At 42.6% G+C, this 21324-nt stretch overlaps 1 protein-coding gene across 7 annotated transcripts in view; it reads right to left on the reverse strand.

Moving 5' to 3' along the window:
- ARHGAP24 (Rho GTPase activating protein 24) overlaps positions 1 to 20159 on the reverse strand; it is a 334825-nt gene extending 314666 nt beyond the window's left edge. Inside the window, exons 1-2 of one of the 7 annotated variants that reach the window (XM_075929532.2) lie at positions 19438 to 19823; positions 6686 to 6777 (exon numbers count right to left, since the gene is read on the reverse strand). In XM_075929532.2, the coding sequence (XP_075785647.2) occupies positions 6686 to 6758 (73 nt within the window). In that variant the 5' untranslated portion in view covers positions 6759 to 6777; positions 19438 to 19823. Of the gene's footprint in view, positions 1 to 6685; positions 6786 to 19437; positions 19824 to 20138 lie in introns of those variants that run through there. The other 6 variants (XM_075929536.2, XM_075929531.2, XM_075929535.2 and 3 more) reach the window with 6 other exon arrangements.
- Between the last annotated feature and the right edge of the window lie 1165 nt (positions 20160 to 21324).

Consider the following 21324-nt stretch of genomic DNA (forward strand, 5'->3'; position numbering starts at 1 on the left):
CTTTACTGAAAAGGGGATGTAGTCTAGACACAGCCCACGTCTGTGATACCAGCTACATCATAGGTATATTTATTTATTAGCACTTCAAATTCTTCCTGCTTATTTCCAATACTCCTTGCATTTGTATATAGGCATCCAAGATTCCGATTTGATTTTGCCCCCCAGTTCTCCCTGGTTCCTCTTTTATCTCTGCCATTATAGCCCATGCTCCCTCCCATTTCTGAGCCATCTCCCAGATCTCCATGTCTTTCACTTACCTGTGGGCTTTGGTCACCTGCCCCCTTCAAACTTAGTTTAAAGCCCTCCTCACTAGGTTAGCAAGTCTGAATCCAATTACTCTCTTCCCCTTACTCAAAAAGTGACCCCCATCCCTGCTTAGCAGTCCTCCTTGAAACAGCACCCCTTGGTCAAGGAAGCCAAAGCCTTTCTGGTGACACCATCTTCACAGCTAAGTATTCACCTCCAGGATGCACCTGTCTCTGCCTGGGCCTCTACCTTTGATAGAAGGACTGAAGAAAATATAATCTGTGCGCCAAACTCCTTCACCTGTACTCCCAGAGCCCTGTAGTCACTCTTGATCTGCTCATGGTCAAACCCTGCAGTATCATTAGTGCCCACATGGATGAGTAGCATGGGGTAGTCGTCAGAAGGCCAGATAATCCTCAACAATACTTCTGTAAGGTCTCAGACATGCTGACTGCCAGGGGCCCATATCTCCCAAGATGACATGGCAGGGTGTCAGATGGGTGTCTCCGTCCCGCTCAGAAGGGAGTTTCCCACCACTACTAACCTGCGTTTCCTCCTCACAGTAGTGGCTGTAGACCTCCCAGCCTTGGGGGGGGGGGGGGGGAACAAGGCTTCTCCACTTCCACGTTACAGGAGATAAGGAATCACCCTGTATCCAGAACAGCATAACGGTTCTCCAGAACCACAGTGGGAAGGCTGGGAGCAGGGGTGGAGCATTGCCTGCTGCCAGAAATTACCAGCTGCCAGTGTCCCCCCTGAGACTGGGACACCTCCTCCACCAGTAGTATCAGTGGTTTTTTGTAGTGGGATAGCTTCCTCAGCCTCAGCAGTCTCCACCTGAATACTCTCCAGGAATTCCTAATGGATTCAGATGCACCTCGCACATTGAATGATCTCCCCAGCCTGGGAGATCAGTAAGTGGGAACTGCAAGCCACAGTCCCTGCAAAACCACACCAGGATCTGGGTAGAGTCATCCATGGTCAAGTGGTCTGGGTACAGGAGCACGTGGAGGAGACAGAAACAATGCTGACAGGTATTGTGGGTCTTCCTAACCATATTAGGACTCCCTCTGTCAAACTCCCTCTCAAACTCTTGACCATGGATGCCTCTAACCAGATCCTGGCATGGTTTAGCAGGGACTGTGGCTTGCAATTCCCACTTACTGAAATCCAGGCTGGGGAGACCATCCAATGTGAAAAGTGCTTGAGATGCATCCGAATCCATGAGGAATTCCTCGAGCCCCCTGCAGTCCTCTGTCTGCTGCATTAATTAGGGCACCAAATTAAAAATAATTTAATATCCAGAGTCAAGTTTGAAGACTCTACTTTTCATATTTTTCACTTCTGTTTGTACATGCAAAAATGCATTTTTCAAATTCGTATTAGGTAGCATGCCTATTAACCTGCTTACACACATACATCTACAGTTACCCATCAGTGGTGGTGGTGAGAGGACTTTGTGGGGGGGAGGGGGGGAAGGATTTATTTTGTCAATATTCTCCATGCAATTAAGGTAAGCCAACTTTTCAAAATGTAAACGTCACTGAGAAACCCAAATTAAGTCTTCCTTTGTACCACGTTGTGTTCAAAGACCAGTTCTCTAACTAAAGCCACAGTAGGAATATACCAGGAAGTATTATTACCTGTATAATAAATACAATAGGGAGAGAGACAATGATGCCTATTGGTGCAAACAAGAAATGGAACCAAGAATCTCAGGTTCCATTCCCACCTCTGCCATAGAATTACCACGTAACAAAGCATTTAACCTCTGTGCCTCAATTTATCAGTTCATAAAATGATAACACCACCTTCCACACAGAGGTAGGATAGGATTATTTCATGTTTATATGAAGCATTTAAATTCTCCTGTAAAAGATGCCACATAAGTATTAGTTATTATAAATCACATTTCAGAATTAAAGAAATGAAATTGTCTTGTTTTCACTATGTTGTCCACAATGTAAAGATAATAGTAGTTTTTTTTAAAACAGGGTTGGCTAAAAAACCACCACCAGTTCCATGTCACAAAACATTTTGCATTTCAAATCATTCCACACTAAACAGAGCAGGAATTTGAATCAGTCTTTCATGTCAATGCCAAAACCATCAATCTTTATAAAGAGAATGTGTCCACACCTACTCCCCTTCCATCTTTCAAAATGCCATTCTGAATAATGGATTTTTAAAGTAGCCATTCTTCCACAAAGGAATTTCTCCAGCCAATTATGGAGAGTGTGGAATTGGTATTCATCTACAAATTTGACACTGTTACCCTGGGCTTTAACACAGACATTAATTGGATGTCACATTATAAAGCCAGTCTCCCCGGCCTTTAGTAACTGCATTTTTTACACCAAAAGCTAAGAATGGGACACTTCCAGCCCATTTAATTAGACTTGTTAGCACTGGCCCTTCAATTGACAAGTACTTTTTTTTGCTGTTATACATATCTTGGTTTCTGTTATTTCCACTCCTACTCATCTGATTAAATGAGTTTTACCCATGAAATTTCATTATTCTATATATTTGTTAGTCTCTAAGGTGCCACAGGACCACTTCTTGTTTATAACATAATACATTCTCCTTTGACAATTAAAATGGCAAAGTAGGAGAAATTGATCCAATATATGCAAATACTATTGTCTTCCACAAGTTGAGAGGACTGCCTAGTTCACTAACAAAGATAAAAAACTGAGGGTATCTGGTACTAACTGACGGGAGGGGACGGACTAAAGTAAAGTATTTATCTTAGCATGGAAAGATGGAACAGCAGAACGTACTTGTGACAATACTGATGTACATTATCACCAGCCGGGGATACAAAAGTATGAAAACTGGCAACGATCAGCCTGGATAGATAGAGCTCACATACTTCCACAAAATCTTCACCTTATCTTCAGATGGAAGATGACTCTTTGCTGCAGGTGATCATATAAATTACACAGTATAGAATATGGTCAAAGAAAAGAACTCCCAAACTACCTTGCTCATTTTAATCATCAAGCTCTTCAGTAGGTAAATACTACATTGATAATCCTCGTAACTGATGTTTTCAGCCTGGTATAGAGAAAATAGTATGGGTACCTGCTATGAAAGGGTTACCTACACTCTGTCAATGGTATGCTTTAAACATAGCCTGGAGGATTCTCTCTGAAGTGGCAATAAGGCAGCTCTTTTTGGAGAGCCCAAGCAACCAGGGTGGTATATGGTTCTGTAGTTCGCATATTCCTTTGACGGAACACTTGGCTACTGTCTCTTACCCTTCCTCTGCTTTCCATATTTTTACAATAAGTAAGAAGAGCTTTTTTATTCTAGTTCACTTCAGTTCTGTATTGAATAAAATCTGAGATGAAAAGTCAAATGGAGCAACAAAACTAAGATTTTCACTGTCCCCCACCCTGGCTTTTGCAGATGATGGATGTGGATTCCAGTAAAGGGAGGGTATGTTGTGCTAGGCTGTGTCTACACTACATGCCTCTGTCGGCAGAGGCATGTAGATTAGGGTTGTAGGCAAAGGTAAATGAAGCCGCGATTTAAATGATCGCGGCTTCATTTACATTTACATGGCTGCCGCGTTGATCCGACAAACAGCTGATCAGCTATTTGTCGGATCAACGCGGCAGCCATGTAAATGTAAATGAAGCCGCGATCATTTAAATCGCGGCTTCATTTACCTTTGCTGAATAAACAAATCTACATGCCTCTGCCGACAGAGGCATGTAGTGTAGACGTACCCCTAGTCATTAAAGACTTAGGACTTCAAAAACTCCATTAACTGAGGGAAAGACTGTCTTATGAAAAAGTATATATTTAAACTATATATTATAGCTTTGAGTATTTTTAGATTACGTTTAATAAGATGTGTATAGAGCACCTGTGTTTGGAGCCCTGACCCCAGACTGGGGGAGCAATCACAGTACAAATCAACAATAAGATTTCTGGCAGCATATTGGTCCTGCTTTTAGCAGGGGGTTGTACTCAATGACCTCCTGAGTTATCTTCCAACCTTATGATTCTACGATATTCAGGTTAGAGATCCACTTTTTAAAAAGACAGGACAAAAGAGATAAAAGTAGCTTGCCAATCTACAATATATCCCACGTGGGCAATAATTTTTGCTAGGCGGGCCACTCCAAGATTTTGGAAAGTGGTCAAGACCCTCACTCTTCCATGATATTAATGAAGGCGGTGCAGGATCTGTGATGGAGGTTGGGATCAGAAGGGAGCTTGGGATAAAGGATTGGGGTGCAAGAGGGAGAGTGAGGTCTAGGAGGGAGATTGGGTGAAGGAGGCAGTTGTGTTCTAGGACAGGAGATTGGGATACAAGGTTTTGGAATGTGACTAGGGCAGGGGACTGAGGTGTAGGAGTTTGGGTTGTAACCTAGGGTGTGTCTAAACTACACCCCTTTGTCAGCAGAAGGATGTAAATTAGACACATCAAAAGTGCACTTCATTTGCATAATGGAGGCTGTCGCTTTTTTCGAAAAGCCTCGTTTTGAAATAAAAAGGCAGTTTAGATGGGGCATTTTTGACATAAATGCCCCATTTTAAAAGATCCTGTTTCTAAAAAAAGCAGCAGCCGTCATTATGCAAATGACAGAGGGTTTGGGTAGGTTGAATTGGGGGCAGAGGGTTGGGGAAGGGAGGGGCTGGGTGACAGAGGCAGGCTCTGGCCAGGAGACTTACCAGCCAGCAGTCCAACCAGCCTGCCTGACTGCAGAGCTAAATGCTTGCAGTTTAAAAAGTTTCTCAGCCTGCCTACCTGCCCTACACCTGCATTCTGCAGGGCCATGTGCATGTGTGAATAACTCAGCCGGAGGGGAAGGAGCATGATGCTTCATGTGCTGCTTGTTATTCAAACAGGCAGCTCCCATTGGCCAGTTTCTGGCAAGAAGCCAGCCAATAGGATTGTGCTGTGGGTGGGAGTTATGCCTGACACCCCTCTTCTCCCCAGGATCACAGTTTTTAAAGAGAAATGGCCCCACAGCTGCTTTTCTGAGTGGTGTGCAAGGCTACAGGGCAAGCAGGGAGCCTGCCTGGCGCTTCCTGCTATGTCTGCAGGCCATATTTGGTGGCTTGGCAGGCCAAATCCAGCCCGCAGGCTGTATTTTACCCAGGCCTGATATATACCAACAATTCACTAAGTATCATCCACAACTGAAAAGAAAATACTCACTGTTTCTCAGAGGATGAGGCAAATCATTGAATAATTGGCTTTCCACAAGCAAATCTGCTTAAATACCAAATGTGTCACATCTGGGGCTATTTTAGTTATTTCATGGTTTCAGAGATTGGAAGAGTTCTATACAGAAACTGTTATACAAATAACTTTTCTTCATATCATGCACTGAATCCTAACTAAAAAAAGCCTTCCCCGGTAAACTCTTTAAGACCAAAATTTTGCCCTCGGTCATACCAATGCAACCCAATTACTTCAGTGGGGCATCACAGCTGTAACTGAAGGTAGCATTTAGTTCTTCAGTAACTTGTTTCTAATACTGTACTACCAAGGTGTACTGTACTACATCTGGTCCACTTCACCAGTTTATTCTTAGTTTTTCCACAAATTGTATACATTAATAGCATTCTATGCACTTCACCATAGTCCTACTTACTGATGAGGCAGCTGTGTTGCTTAAAATACCCTTCAAAATACTTCCAAATAGACTCTTCCTTTGCAACTAGATCAAGATCAGGTATTTGGAAATGGCTACAAGTCAAGCAGCACAAAGCTAAGATTGTAAGAAAAAAAGCAGATATATATATTTCCAACACAGTATTCTATGGGGCCCTTTGTCAGAAAGGTAATAAAAAGAGGTTTGTGGAGCATCTCAAGGAAGAAGTAAAAGACAGGAAGAAAGCTTTTAGCAAATTCAAAACAAGCAAAAATTGATCCATTTGAGAATAATTAGCTGCCTCTGACCCACAAACTCCTTTTCTCTATATCCATAAATTCAATCCTAATTATTCTGCTAAAATATATTGGTCAAACAGTGGTCTTAGAGAATCAGTCTCTTACACAGAGTCAGATCTACTCCCTGCCCTCCCTTACTGTCTACAGCACCTTCTCACTAACATCTGTCTTCAGTGTATGCAAAATAAAATCTGAAATACCATAAATGACGTCCCTATGAAATTCCTCATTTACACCAGCTTCACCATGCCCCTGACGACTTTTACTTCATTGTTTCAGTGTTCTGAATTCATTTGGTATTCAGTATCGTAGCACTGATTATAAATTAAATCATTAACTGAGTATTTCCACCAGGTATTTCCCGTTAATTTCACAACAGTTCATGGACATTTAAAGCAGCTATGAAATCTTTACTGTGTAGTCAGGTAGTCACACAACACATACAACCATAATTAACATGTCCTTGTGTTTATAGTAGCATTTTCTGTCACTCCCTAAAAGAATAAAAACAGCAAAACTCACGATTCACAGCTTTCCTGTTCACACTGGAAGATGAAGATATCAGCGTCCCAGGAGTGACACCATCAAACAGCATGCAAATGTCTGAAGGGAGACTAAGCATTTAGGATTTTCTTTTTAGTGTTAGCAAAAGACCACCTTTGTTGAACTGATGTTCTGCACTTTTCAAATTGCCTGGTAAAGGTATCTGGAACAGCGTGTGCCTGCATTATACAGCACTGCTGCATGAAGGCTTAATCTTGTTACATGATAAATAGTCCTGACCATATGTACCATGTGGTGCACATTCAACTTGCTGCTCCAGTCCTTCCCTGGTGTCGGCAGAGAGGCATTCTGAGCCCTGTGACTAGTGTCCTCAAGCTGAGGACAAGAAAGTGAGAGGCACACGTGGGAATTCACAATATATTAAACAAAGGAGGACTCAACAGCAAATGGTGAGGTAATACAAGTGCTGCACTGACAGAACTCGGTCTGGCTCTCAGATTTACACAAGAGTCTGCACAACCAGTCACCCATCTTCCCCTCACATAGACAAATCATTTTGTTATGACAAATGCAAAGCTTAAAATGATTAACACTGGTTCCTCCCAGACAACACTCTGCTAATCACTGCAAAGGACAAAGTATTAAGAATTGTTATAGGAGATGATAGGTCTTTGTAATAAATTGTCTGTCTTAAAAGTTAAATTATTGTGGGAACCTGGCAGAGGTGTTTATGATATTCACATTCATATCCAGTAAATTCTTCAGGATTCATATTGGCTCATTTCTGTTCAGGGAGTGATCTAATGCAGTGGTTCTCAACCTTATCGGACTACCCTTTTCAAGAGTCTAATTTATCTTGCATACCCCCAAATCTCACCTAACTTAAAAAGTACTTGCTTACAAAAACACACAAAAATGTCACAGAACACTATTGCTAAAAAATGCTTACTCATAAATCATATTTTACAATTATGAAATAAATCACTTGGAATGTTGTACTAAACCTTTCAGTACTATATAGTATATAGAGTAGTATAAACAAGTCATTGGCTGACTGAAATTTTAGTATGTACTGACTTTGCTAGTGCTTTTTACATAGCCTGTCGTCAACTCATCTAGATATATTTGCCTAGTTTTCCATCTTCTGGTATGTGTACCCCTGGTTGAGAACTACTGATCTAATGAGCATGAGAGCGATGAATGTGGTGTAGATACCCAATATCTTCATAAGAGAAGAAAGTTAACATTTTATATGTAGGCATGGAAAGGCTAGATTTTTACTGGTAAATGTTGATTTCGCCATACACATACAAATTGATGAAAAAATATTTCCATTTATAATAAGCAAGACAGAGAAAAGACAGGAGCATGTACTATCATAGAGTCATAGAATACTAGAATTCCAAGGGACCTTGACAGATCATCAAATCCAGTCCCCTACCCTTACGGCAAGACCCAATACAATCTAGCCCATCCCTTGTAGATGTCAATCTAATCTACTCTTAAATATCTCCAGAGATAAAGATTCTACAGCCTCCCTAAGCAACTTATTCCAGTGTTTAATCACCCTGACAGTTAGAAACCTTTTCCTAATATCCAACCTAAACTTCCCTTGTTGCAGTTTAAGCCCATTGCTTCTTGTCCTATCCTCAGAGGCTAAAGAGAACAATTTTCCTCCCTCCTCGTGACATCCTTTTAGATACCTGAAAACCGCTATCATGTCCCCTCTCAGTCTTCTCTTTTCCAAACAAAACAAGCCCAGTTCCTTCAACCATCCCTCAGGGCTTAGGCTTTCTAGACTTTTAATTAATTCTCTCTCTAGACAGAGAAAATATATATCACGAGCTCATACGAGCTTTAAATATACCATCCAACATGTGTTTAGGGATGGCAACTGGTGCTATGGTCTACTGCAGGGGTTCTTAACCAGTGAGGTGCGCCTCCCCAGGGGAGGTGTGAAGGAGATACAGGAGAGGTGTGTGGTGCCTCTCAGAAAATTTATCGCAATTGCCTTCTCACTGGATAAAACTCTAAAGTTTAGATTTCTTCATAATAATATTCAAATTAAAATTATAAACATTAATTTCTTATTAACTTCTAGAGATCAGCACACTACAATAGCAGTGCGTATCAATCAGGCCGACGTGACGACACATTACAATAACAGTACACAAGCATTGCCGACTTTCATCTTCAAATATTACATAAATTTGTTAGGAAAAGGTTCAAGGTAAAAAGCTCATATTATTTATTTAGGCATTGCAACAGCTCCACCAGCCATTGGATTTGGGAATTAGCTTGGATGGCTGCATCCAGCTGGTTTGCCAGGTCCCAAGCAGGCCTTGGGGTTTGAGCCAGGCCTTCAGCTTAGGCTGGTCCTCTGAATCACCCGGCACCAGTAGAGCCTTGGGTTCCTCTAGGTCAGAGGGTAGCCCTACTAGCCAGCTTGGCCTGGCCTCAGCAGCCCAGGCAGGGAAGCCTTCGCTGGCCTGAGGAAAGACAGCTGTGAGAGGCCCAGGCCAAGTCTTAGCCTCATCAGCCAGTAGCTCTGGACAGGCCTCTGTCTTCCTCAAAGACTGGACCCTGACTGAGTGCCCTGGCAGAGTTCTTATAGTCTTAGCCACGCCCCTTAGCTTCCTGTCAGGTGAGGGGGCGGGGGTAGGCTGTGCATAAAATGGCTCCGAGGAGGGCATGAACATGAAATTCACTTTCAGGAGAAGATGTGAAGGTAAAAAGGTTAAGAACTCCCCCCCCGCCCCCGGTCAGTGGAAACTTAGAACTCTGCATTGATACAAATGGGAGATGCTGGCACGCTTTACCTTGCAGGATCAGATCTTCACATAATATGACCAAGTTGCAATAGTCCATTGCTCTATATTCTACAAAGGCATTTACCAAGTTCCAGTACTATTAGATGCAACTGTACAAAAATCATGAAACTAGCTAAAAATAATGAACATTGGATTCCTTTTACCTGTAGGTATTTGAACTTTTAGGGTTCATACTTTCAAACTTTCCTCTAAAGACCATGGCAACTAGAAATGCATAGAGAAAGAAAGATCAAAAGAGAGGAGATTCTCCTCTGAGGAGCTGGGGTTTTAAGAAATGTATCAAATATCTCAAAAGTTTCAATAAAAATCATCAGCGATGGCAAGACTGATATTGCAAGATAAATTAAACATAGCATTTTTGAAGTATGATACTTTCTGTTCTTATAAACATACTAGAATTAAATTTTAAAAACTGGTTTTAGTATGGTATTGCCATGTATTGTTGGAAACCGTTTTAGCTGGAACCCCCTTTTCATTCAAATCCTAAACCTGATTAAAGGCGCTTTGTGAGCAGGACCCCGTCATACTTATGTAGTGCTAATATCTAAGAGTCAATTTTATGGTGCATTAAATAATGAGCAATTGTTAATTCAGTGTGTTGTAACAGTGTAATTAAATTTAAGTTAAATCATATTAAGATTATTAATTTAAAAAGCAGATATTAGTAACATAACTATGTACAATTACTACCCACCATATCAATTATCTGTATTTCTGAGTAGGGTTGCCAGGTATCCAGCATTGACCCGGAAAATCCGGTATTTTCACCTCCTGTGAAAAAAATCACCTAAAATGTCCGGTATTTTCTGATTTTTTTTTCCCTGCCAGGAGGTGAAAATCCCAGACACTCAGCAACCAGGCCCAGTCCCCGGGGTGCCCCCCCCCCCAACCGGGCTCCTGGGTACCTCCCAGACCTCCCCCTCAGCCTCCCAAGCCTCCCCTCCTCCCCTCCTCCCTGGTTCCACAGGGGAGCTCTCTTCCTGCACAGAGTAAGAAAACAAGATGGCTGCTGTCAAAAACCAAACAAACCCAAAGGCCTTAAAGAGGCCATGCTGGTTTTTTTGTTTTTTATTTTTTGCTTAATAACTGTCGGAGTCCTTTTTTTTCTCAACAACTTTGGTCTCCCCCCCCTTTTTTTTTGCAACACTGTTTTTTTTAGGGGGGGGGGGGGGTTCGGTATTTTTGGTTAAACCATCTGGCAACCCTACTTCTGAGTTATATTTATTTGCTTTACATTTCTGTATTTACTGAGGAAAAATAAATGCAGCTGAAGTTATGACAAAGCAAGCTAGATTCCATTCTGCCTCAAATCAAAAATAAAATTAAATGCCAACCTTGCACCCAGTTACTCCCATACTTTAACGTGACCAGAGTTCTAATTACAATGCTTGAACTACAGAATCATCTCATTGGCCACACTACACAAGCTAAAAGAACTCAGTTTGACTGTCCGTTTGAGTTTGCAAGACTGAACTTTTTTCATTACCTTTTAAACGTAGCAAATTTTACCTGGAAGTCACTGTGGGTGGACAGACACAGAATCTAATAATATCCTTCTTGAAGATTTGCAACAATGATTATTATCACACTTTAAAGCCAGGCAGCCATTTTTACAGTATCCCTTTATCCTCTGTTCTGTAAATTCCTGCCCAAGACAAGACAAACCCAGACTTAGAACTTGCAAGTTTTAAAAACTGTGCTGTGAAATCTTAACTTTCTGTTTTACCCTTCATTAAAACTGTAAGTCATAGTTTGCTTCTCTTGAGCCAGCTTCAGTCAAGCCCTGCAAAGAAAGGTCTTTTCCCCACCCCCATCTCCCTCACACAGTCATCCCTTACTTGTTTCTTTGGTTTGGTTAAGAATCTCAAGTCTGAGCTGTGGGAACAGCTGCAGAAATATTGCAAACTGCCAAGAACAAGGTTTCTTTCCATTGTGCAGATTTTTTTGTTTTTAAAACCACTTTAAAGGGGATAACCCCAGTGACTATCCATGCAGACAAGACATGGTTTTGATCTTGTTCTCTCAGAAGTATCTCTCTCTCTTTTCCGAAACCAGTGCTCAGATCAATATGCAGAGCTACAATCAATATCAACATCTCTATTTTAAAAAATATTTACAAGCCTTAATTTAACTCACAGTTATGCTAGTATTCACGTACTCGTCATAGCAGTGAAAGAATATGGTGTGTTGAAACAGAAAGTTTTAGAAGTTTATTTTATCCTATTCTGGACTATTCACCAATAGGTACTATTTTTATCTCTTCGTCACAGACCAAGTAGTTCAGGTAGATATGACTAGCAACGCCTTACAATAATAATTAATTACATTAAAATAGCCAGTTCTAAATATACACCGTGATAGTGCTAACAAGATCTGTTATGGCACACAACGTTCTTTAAGGATTGGTGAGGTTTTTAATTTATCAATTTTCTGAAATTTTTTAAAGTAAATTAACCTGCAGATAGTGCTAAAGTATAGGACCTCATCTTTAGGCCCTTGTAAACTGTATTTAGTACAGGATTTGAAGGGGAAGAGGCAAAGGTGACATATTGCTATCTTTACGCCATTCCCCATTTCTTAGGCGCCATTTCAAGCAATCTGGCATTTCATGCAACTTGACTAGCCTCTGGCTGCTTTAAGTAACATCTGGCTGTAATGGCCCTCCAAAGGGACATTTCAGCAGTTAGAAATCACAACTGCTTTCCAAAACCATGACCTCTGTGCTACAGGCCATAATGGTGGATAAACTGCAGCAAGATTCCCTCTAATCTGTGTGGTAGCATGGCCCTCAAGCTGCTTAATGAGCCTCATCCGGCAGGGGTTCAGGGCTCCATGCTTGGCTGCTTAAAGCATCTCGCTCAGCCAGGGGCTCAGGGCTTTGTGCACTGAGCTGCTGGCTGGAGGAGGAGCACTTCTTCCTCAGTGACCGCAGCAGTGAAGATACAGCAGTTGAGTCCTCAGCAGGGAGCTGCTGCTGTCACTGAGGGAGAAGTGCTCCTTCCCCAGCCACTCAGCTCTGTGCACAGAGCCCTGAGCCCCTGGCTGAGCGAGACGCTTTAAGCAGCTGCAGGGCCGTGTTACCACGCAGTTTAGAGGGAACTCTGCAGCCATTTGAACTAGGGCTGCCAACTTTTTAATCACACAAAACCAAACACCTTTGGTCCCACATCTTCCCCAAGGCCACACCCCCAGCTCACATTCCCTGTCTATGGGTGGATTGCTCTCACCCAGCCTCTCACTTGTACTGAGCTGGGACAGAAGATTAGGTGAAGGAAGGGGGTGAGGGCTCTAATTGGGGGTACAGGAGCTGGGATGGGCCACAAATTAGGAGTTCAGGTTGCAGGAGGGGGTTCTGTGCTGGAACACAGATTTGGGGTGCAGTAGGAGGTGAGGACTCCAGTTAGGGGTGTGGACTCTGAGTGGGTATGGAATGAGGGGTATGGGCTTCAGGGTATGGGTATGGGCCAAGAGGTGTCCAGGTTGGGGAGTGGGCTGGAACGGAGGGGTTCCAAATGGGGGAGGGGGCTCTGGGCTTGAGCACAGGGCTGGGATGAAGGGGGGTGAGGACTCTATCTAGGAGTGCAGGATATGGGTTAGGGCTGGAGATGAGGGATTTAGGGCACAGACGGGGGCTCCTGCTCACAGGCTCTGGGGAGGCTGCATACACTTCTAACTCCCAGGGGGGGAGACACCTTCCCATCATGAGCCACTGCTAGAAAGAGACGAGGGACAAGACGGCACACAGCATACGGGCATGCCTGCACGCTTGAGGCAGCACCCGCTCCCAGGGACAGTGCTGCAAGGCGCAGGAGTGTGTGCTGCTCACACTCCCGACACACACACCCTCAACCCCTCTCCCCCAACAGCCAGGGATACAAGGTCTCTCTCCTTGGAATGCCACCACTGCCGGAGCCAGTGTGGGTGTGGCAACAATGGAAGCCCAGGCAGCTCAAGGCCTCCTCCTGACCATTGGATCCCAGTGTGGCTGGCAAATTTCCATGCCTGTTTGTCCCGGGGGATGTCTGGGCCCCTGTAAGAAAAGGCCCACTATCGAGGCACTCCTGGGACATCACCTTCCTCTGACCTGGGAACTGTTGCTCTCAGCTCCCAGATGAGGGCAAGGTCTCAAGGACAGTGTCTCCACGGATGACTGACCATCTCTCTTTATTGTCCCCAGCTGGGCCAGCTGTGATAGTGGGGCAAGCTACACTACCTGAACCAGCTGCCTGACCCTGGGGGAGCCGCAGGCGCTGGAGTGCCCAGGAGGACCTCACGAAAGAACACGTCTCCATCCTCCAGGATATGCAACAGGTGCTGGTCCAGAAGGTTTGGGAAGATACACAGTGGTGGGGAGAGACCTGGACGGAGTTGCTGCAGTGGGACAGAACATGTGTGCGACCGTCCAGGCTCTCCTGACCCACCTGAAACCAGCTCCTGCTCTTGCCCCAGTCCCAGTTCCCTGTCCTGCTCCCCTCCCGTGCCTGACCCTGCTCCAGCCTGCCTCCCCCCTGCTTATCCCCTTAGCCTCCCTGGACCCCCCAACTCCTGAGATTGCCAAGGTCCCCGTACAAGAGGCAGAGGAAGCACCTGAGCAATGCACCACTCCCAACCCCAGCCCTAAGCCTCTCCTCCCCCTCCAAGATTCTCAGCCCCCAACCCCATTTCCAGGTTCTCATCCCACCTCCTCTTCAGTTACATCTACCCCTAATAAATCACCACACAGTTCTGTTTTTATCAGGCAAACAGTATTTTTATTGTGTCTGCAGGTGGAAGGGCCTGGCATGGGACGGGGAGCAGGACCGGGAACTGGGAGGGGGATTTGAGGGGGGAAAGGAAGGGTTGTTGGAGGAAAGGCAGAGAGGGGAAAGGCACAGACCCCTAGTGGGAGGCCCTGAGGAGTGTGACACTGGAGTCCTAGTGAGAAACTCTCCCTCAGGGTCTCGCAGATGCGCAACCCCGCCTGATGGGCCTGCCAGTTGGCAGTTGTGCGCGGTTTCTCAGAGGCCCTTCCCTCACAGCTGGCCTCTGCCCCCCACCCTGGAAGGAAAGCCTCCCCCTTCCTCTCCACAATGTTGAGTAGTACACAACATGCGGACATCACCTGAAGATGCCCCTGAATTCATACATTTGCTCCAGAATTCACCACTTCACATTTTGTTTTGGTTCCTGCCTACCAGGTTCCACCTACCTTGGACATTTGCTACTCAGCTCTCTCAAGAGGAGAAATCACTTTGATTAAAGTGCACTCTCCCTGCACTCTTGCAACCAAGTATGCTGTTAGAGGTCAAAGAGCCAGAGCTGGAGTGCAACAGGTACCCAGGAACTGAGAGGACCCTAAAGACGGGTGCTGAGAAACCCGGAGACCAGTGCAGCATCCAAGGCCTAGATAGCCAGTAGCCAGGAAAATGAGCTGTTGAAGCTAGAAACAAGCATCCCCTTACCTAGTTCTGAGCTCAAGGAACCAAGTACCACTATATTAGCATAGGAAAAAAAGCAACCTATCATTATCATTATCATCATCATCATCGTCGTCATAAAAAATAATTAGCTGAATGTTATGCCAATGAAAATGGTCCACTATGATCCATAACTGTATTGACTAAGGAAGGAGGCTTGAAGGGTACTTCATGACAAGAGAATAAATGCATGTTGCCATAGAAATTTATTGCTGTTGTTGTAGAATTTGGTCCTATTATGGTATGGAGTACACAAGGTCCTGTCAAACTAACAAGATATCTATTGCTTCATGGGGTAGCTGAGTTAATCTGTACAGGAAAAAACAACAAATGGTCTGGTAGCACTTTATAGACTAACAAAACATGTAGATGGTATCATGAGCTTTCATGGGCACAGCCCACTTCTCCAGATGACTGGATATCTATTGTGATGAAATCACACATTTTTCTGATAAAAGGTAACAGTGCAGAAGAAATATATTTAAACTTATGTAAGGCATTTGATTTGATTCCATACATTTTGATTAAGAAACTAGAATGATACCATTTAATGTATTGCTGATTTTTTAGGTCTCAAAATGAAATTGTAAATGGGAAAATCATTTTTAACAAGGTATTTCTAGAGGGCTTCCACAGAGATAGTTCTTGGCTCTCAGTTACTGGACATTTTTATCAATGACGCAGAAGAAAAAAATCATTACTGATCAAATTTCCAGCTGACACAAAGATTGGGAAAGTGGTAAATGATTATGAGAACAGTTCACCAATAAAGAGCAAAATTATTCACTTGTTAAAGTGGAACTAAGCAAACATGATACCAGGGGTTGGCACCCTTTCACACACAACTCATATGGGTAATCCACTGGTGGGCCATGAGACATTTTGTTTATGTTGACTATCTTCAGATATGGCCCTCCACAGCTCACGATTCACTTATTCTGGCCAATGGGACTTGCTATGCACCACTCTAAAAAAAAGCTGTGGGTTTTCCACATCTACAAGTTCAACAACCTTAACGAGCACTAAGAAACCTCCTTTTTCACCTTAAATAAAAAGTGATTTCAAGATGTGTGACAGTGTGACCTGGCATTCCTGCATCCTACCCCAACATGAATACACACACACACACACACACACACACACCTTTCACTTTCCCTAGACTCCACAATTATCAGTCATTCTAAAAACAGCAATCATATTTTGTGTTTCTTTGCCCAAAGCATCAACATTAATTCTTGGTATAAAATACATATTTAGGAAGTAAATATTCATTTGTAGTTCCTGCTGTCTTTCTGCTATGAACTATGATTGGAGAGGTACTTTAGAGTGTATAGTCATTGCAACTTTCTGCCTCTCAGAAGACTTACACAGTAATGTTATGGATTTCCTTTAATGCCCATGTACTTTCTTATGATAAGGCAGTATCAGCCACCTGTTCTGCTTGCAGCATTGAACATTACACAAAGACATAAATATCAGAGTGAATGATGAAAACATACTAGAGAAGTGAAAAGAGGAGAGAGCATTTCTTTTCCTAATGGATCACATTTGACTGTAAACTGCTTTAGGGCAGTGATTCTCAATGCGTATTCCTCAGGGTACACAGAGGTCTTCCAAAGGGCATATCAACTCATATAGGTATTAGTTCAGTTTTACAACAGGCTATAGAAAAAGCAAAGTCAGTACAAACGAAAACTTCATGTAGACAATGACTTGCTTATCCTGCATTATATACTATACACTGAAATATAAGTATAGTATTTATATTCTAATTAATTTATTATATGGTAAAATGAGAAAATAAGCGCATTTTAAATAAAGTGTGCGGTGACTTCTGTATTTTTATGTTTGATTTTGTAAACAAGTAGTTTAAGCAGGCTATGCAAGACAAATCAGACTCCTACAAGGTGTATAGTAATCTGAAAGACTGAGAGCCACTGGTTTAAGGAATTGAAATGCCCACATGGTACTATGGTAAAAATGCCAGACACGGTCTGCACCAATAGTGCTTTCTTATTCATGTCACAGAAAAATTTACCATATCATTAATAGCTCTGGGAATAACATGTACTTCACAAGGCCAGTAGGTCACACTAGAAATAAATAAAGATGCTGCTAGTAAACACCAAACAGCTGAAAGTGAAAAGCACTACAGTGACCGGATGCAAACTGCTTTTTTTTGGTCACCTGCTATGACTCATCTGCATTTCCCATATTTTCCCCGTGTATTTATGATGATGTATTGAATAAAACCATGGAAGATGAAAGTCCTTGAAAGCTGTATGTGTTTTGTAGCTGCATAAAGTTACAGAAATCTCCCAGTGGATATCTGTTGTTGATGCTCCTCATAGCCACTGACTGGGGGGGGGGGCACGAAGAGGGGCAATTGCCCTAGGACCCAATGATTTAAAAGAGTCTGGGGCTCCCAGCTGGTGCCACTGCTCTTTAAATCATCGCTGGAACTCCGGGCAGCATGTGCCCGGCAGCCCTGATGGCGCATAAGGGCAGACTGGGGAAGGCTAGCCCTCAGCCCCATACCTTCAGGGGTCAGAACTGGCTCCCCACAGAGCCCAGCAAAGACTCTCATCCCTGACATGATCTTACTGAGAATTCGCCTTATTACTTTTGCAACAATTACCTTTAAGAAGTCTTATCTCCCACTGCATCTAACTCTGTCTGCTTCATCTTCCTAGCATAGGACAGAGCTACAGAGCCAGTGGCACTGCAGAATTTGAACCTGCAGCCACCAGAGAAGTCCAGAATGTACAAGTAATGCCCGGCAGCATCCCCCTGAAGTCAGAAGCAGTCTGGTGATGCACTCTCTCTATGCACAGGGAAGGAGGAAAGCTGGTAGCTAGCATTCTCACTACTATCCTTAGGCTGACTGTGGGGCTTCTCTGGGTGGGCACCAGTGTTCCCTGTAAGCTGAGTGCTTGGATGTCCACCCAGGAGTGATTTCAAATGCCATCCAGCTGATAGCACCCACAGCAAGCAGCATGCATTTGTACTGGTGGTGCACATCTGCACATGCCTTGGTGCACATAATATTTATTCCACAAATGGATGGGAAAAAATTAGAGACCATTGGTTGGCACCTACTTTAACCCCAGTCTATCCCTATCTAATTTTATAGGATGAGATGATCTTCAAGAAAGGACTACAACAACTGTGAAGAAAGATGGCAGCATTCAAAGAAGAGGCAACTAAAGCAACATGAACAAAATGTCAGACACACAAAAAGGGAACTTGTAAGCACATTTTTGTTTTTGTCTCTAAATTCACTATATCATGTGCCATGCAATGCCTGTTGAAACAATAAACCCCAACTCCACAGCATAGCATCTCATTTGGGAGGGCGGAGATAGGGATAAGCACTTCATTCAATCTACCGACCTCTGCTTATAATTACAGGCATACACATACTGCTTTTTGGTAATACATTGTACTTATCCTGTATATACTACAAATTTCCAATCAGCTTGTCTTAGTGAGGGCAGCATGCCTTGTTCCGTTTATGGAACAATCCCTGTCTCTCATTTCTAACTAGAGGAAACCTAAGATAAATAAATTCCTCATGACCCTTGGATAAAAGTTATGTCTCTTTTTAGGACCATATACCTAATATCACAGTAAAAGAAGTTACCCTAATAACAATGCATTGAATTCATCTAACATATCTAGATAAATTTAGCCCCAATGAAGACAGTGTGACTACACAATGGATGAATCTCGATTCTTTTTCAATGTATATATGATATGGGCATTTGTGCCTACAAAAGGATCGTGCTGTTAATTTCTAGTCAATATTTATTGATGCATCTTACAACTCTCAGTATACAATAACTATCTTATACTAGAACCCCTATTTAATATTTGTTTTAAAGAAAACCCAAAACTCTAAGAATATATCCATATCCTTGAGATATAAGAGATAAGATTTTTAAACAATTCCAAAAGAGGGGACAAAAACCGTAATTTCTGCAGCTCTTAACACAAAACCACTTGGGTGGTTTTAAAACCCTCTAAAGATTCCGTAACTCTTTGGTGATTACAATCAAAGCACTTATTATAAATTCTACCCCTTTGAGCCTGTTATCTAGGAAAGTTGAACTCCAGTCATTTGTACCAAAGAGGAACATGCAAAGAGAACTCTTACAAATCTGAAGATGAATATTAACATGGGAATTTCAGACACACAAAGAGCCTTTATTTTTATTTTTTAATATGTAGTTAGATGACAGAATATTTTATTTTTATCCCTGAAAGAAATAAAAAGGAACATTGTGACAAAGTTTGAAATTAAAGAAAAAAAATAACTGCACAGAACAGAATCCTCAGAACAACCACCCCCTCCAAGATAAGAACACCATTGTGACAGACAGCTGCTGTTGTGGCTTCCTGATCTGCACTCAGAGTTTGTGCTGTCAAACGCATGTATCCTTCTCCACAGTTTTGTCACAAACACCACTTTAATTTTACCTACCCTGCTTCCAACTGCAGCGCTGATCCAGACCAGCAGCAGCTCCAGAAAACCACTCCATTCAGGTGAACAAGGAAGGAGGGAAAAAAACCAAAATCAAGCACAAGTGGAGGAAATATTCAGACCCATAAATGTGGAAGCTTCACAAAGCAGTTTCAGAGAGGAAATACAGCAGTGCTAAACTACGCTGTCACTGCAATGAATTTTTTTCCTCTTCTCTTTCTCTTGAATGCTCAACTCCTCTGCAGACTCAGTCCCTGAGTACTGTGTTACCTTAGAAGCTCTGTACTACCACAACATATACTTGAGAAATCCCAGTAGTCACACAAGGAGTAGTCCAAAAAGTTAGAAAGAGTGATTGTGTGCATGGATGTGTAAATATACAGTACAGGAGGCTGGAACAACCTAGCAAGGCCAACCCTCCCTCAGACGCAGCCTTAGGTTTCAGATTTCATTGGCAACTGGCTGCCCTGAAACACACTAGCAGCACAACTATTGAGTCAGAGCGGATCCCTTTCTAGCCAGATAGCTCATTTCTCAGCTATCTCTGGAACCCTGATTGACATTGCACCATCAGCTGTGCCAAGCTTCTTAATGTACTGATCATGAACTGTTTACTTCTACTGTCACTGCTGGCTGCAGCCCGCTTAGTGTCCTGGTCCATGAATCTCAGTCTGTTAATGAAAGCAACTTGCTCTACTTACCTGAATGCCTCCTAACACCAGGCTTTTCAATTGCACATCTTGTATCATCACCTCTGGCATCAGGCTTATGTATAAAATAATGCTGCCTCTACATTCATTACTGATCTTTAACAAGCATTTTCAGCTCCATTCCACTTATCTTGTCATAACAGAAATCATTTTGTTTTGTTTTAATTGGTGCTATTTTCATGACAAATGTAGAGTTACAGTTCTGAGGGATGACACATAGAGGGGATTACCATGTTCTATGTTTAACTTAAGCAGCCAGACTCTCAGACACTTAAAAAAAACCCTCAGACTCCTTGTCACAGAGGAGTGCGCTTCAGCTTCTCTCTCTTCTATGCGCTCAAGAGACATGTGGGAGCACTTAGCACATTACACATACAGTAAATGTGGATTTCCTCAAAAGAAGGGGGTATTCTAATAGGGTATGCAAAGGATATGATCACAAAGTGACCCTGTCTCTGGCACAGAATCCATCTGGAGCCCAGAGCAGACAACTTAAGCCATTATTTAGCTGCTATCATTTCATTATTTACATCAGAGTTTCTCAACCTTTTTTTATAAAGTACCCCTTTAAAAAAAATCATAAGTACCCCCCAGTATTTACAGTTTTCAGACACACAACATTTTTTTCTACCTATGGAACACATTTGTTTAAACAACTTAATCGTAGTTGGGCGGGCGATTAAATTTGTGGGTGTAAAAAGTACAAAAATAATAAAGTGCTGTAAAACTTAAAACAAAAATTCAGTTTTCTCCCAATTTCAGTTGTGTTGACATATCCCCCAGGCTTCTCTCAAGTACCCCTAAGGGTACTCGTACCACTGAGAAACACTGATTTAGATAACAAAGTCCATATTTAGAGACTTAAAGTAGCTATGTCTTGCTTAGTACCTAGAGTTCCCATTGTGTTTTTGGCCTTTCCCTCTCGGTCTCAATTTCTCCATCTCTTTAAGAAAAAGAATAGGGAAATAGTAAGGTTTGCCGGCCTGAAAGAGTGTCCTCAGAAGTAACATTGGTAGTGTGGTTAGAAGGTCAGTGCTGCACTCATTGAAAGAGGCCAATTCTACTTTGAGTTCATGAATGTATCTCACTGTTTTCTGTAGGAAACTTGTCTATGTAACAGAAGGCAGAATTGTTTGAAGAGCTGTTACTCACCATCTGAATTACACAACAGTTTGTC

Source organism: Pelodiscus sinensis, chromosome 4 (genome assembly GCF_052426305.1).
Source record: "Pelodiscus sinensis isolate ZL-2025 chromosome 4, ASM5242630v1, whole genome shotgun sequence".
Taxonomy (NCBI): domain Eukaryota; kingdom Metazoa; phylum Chordata; order Testudines; family Trionychidae; genus Pelodiscus; species Pelodiscus sinensis.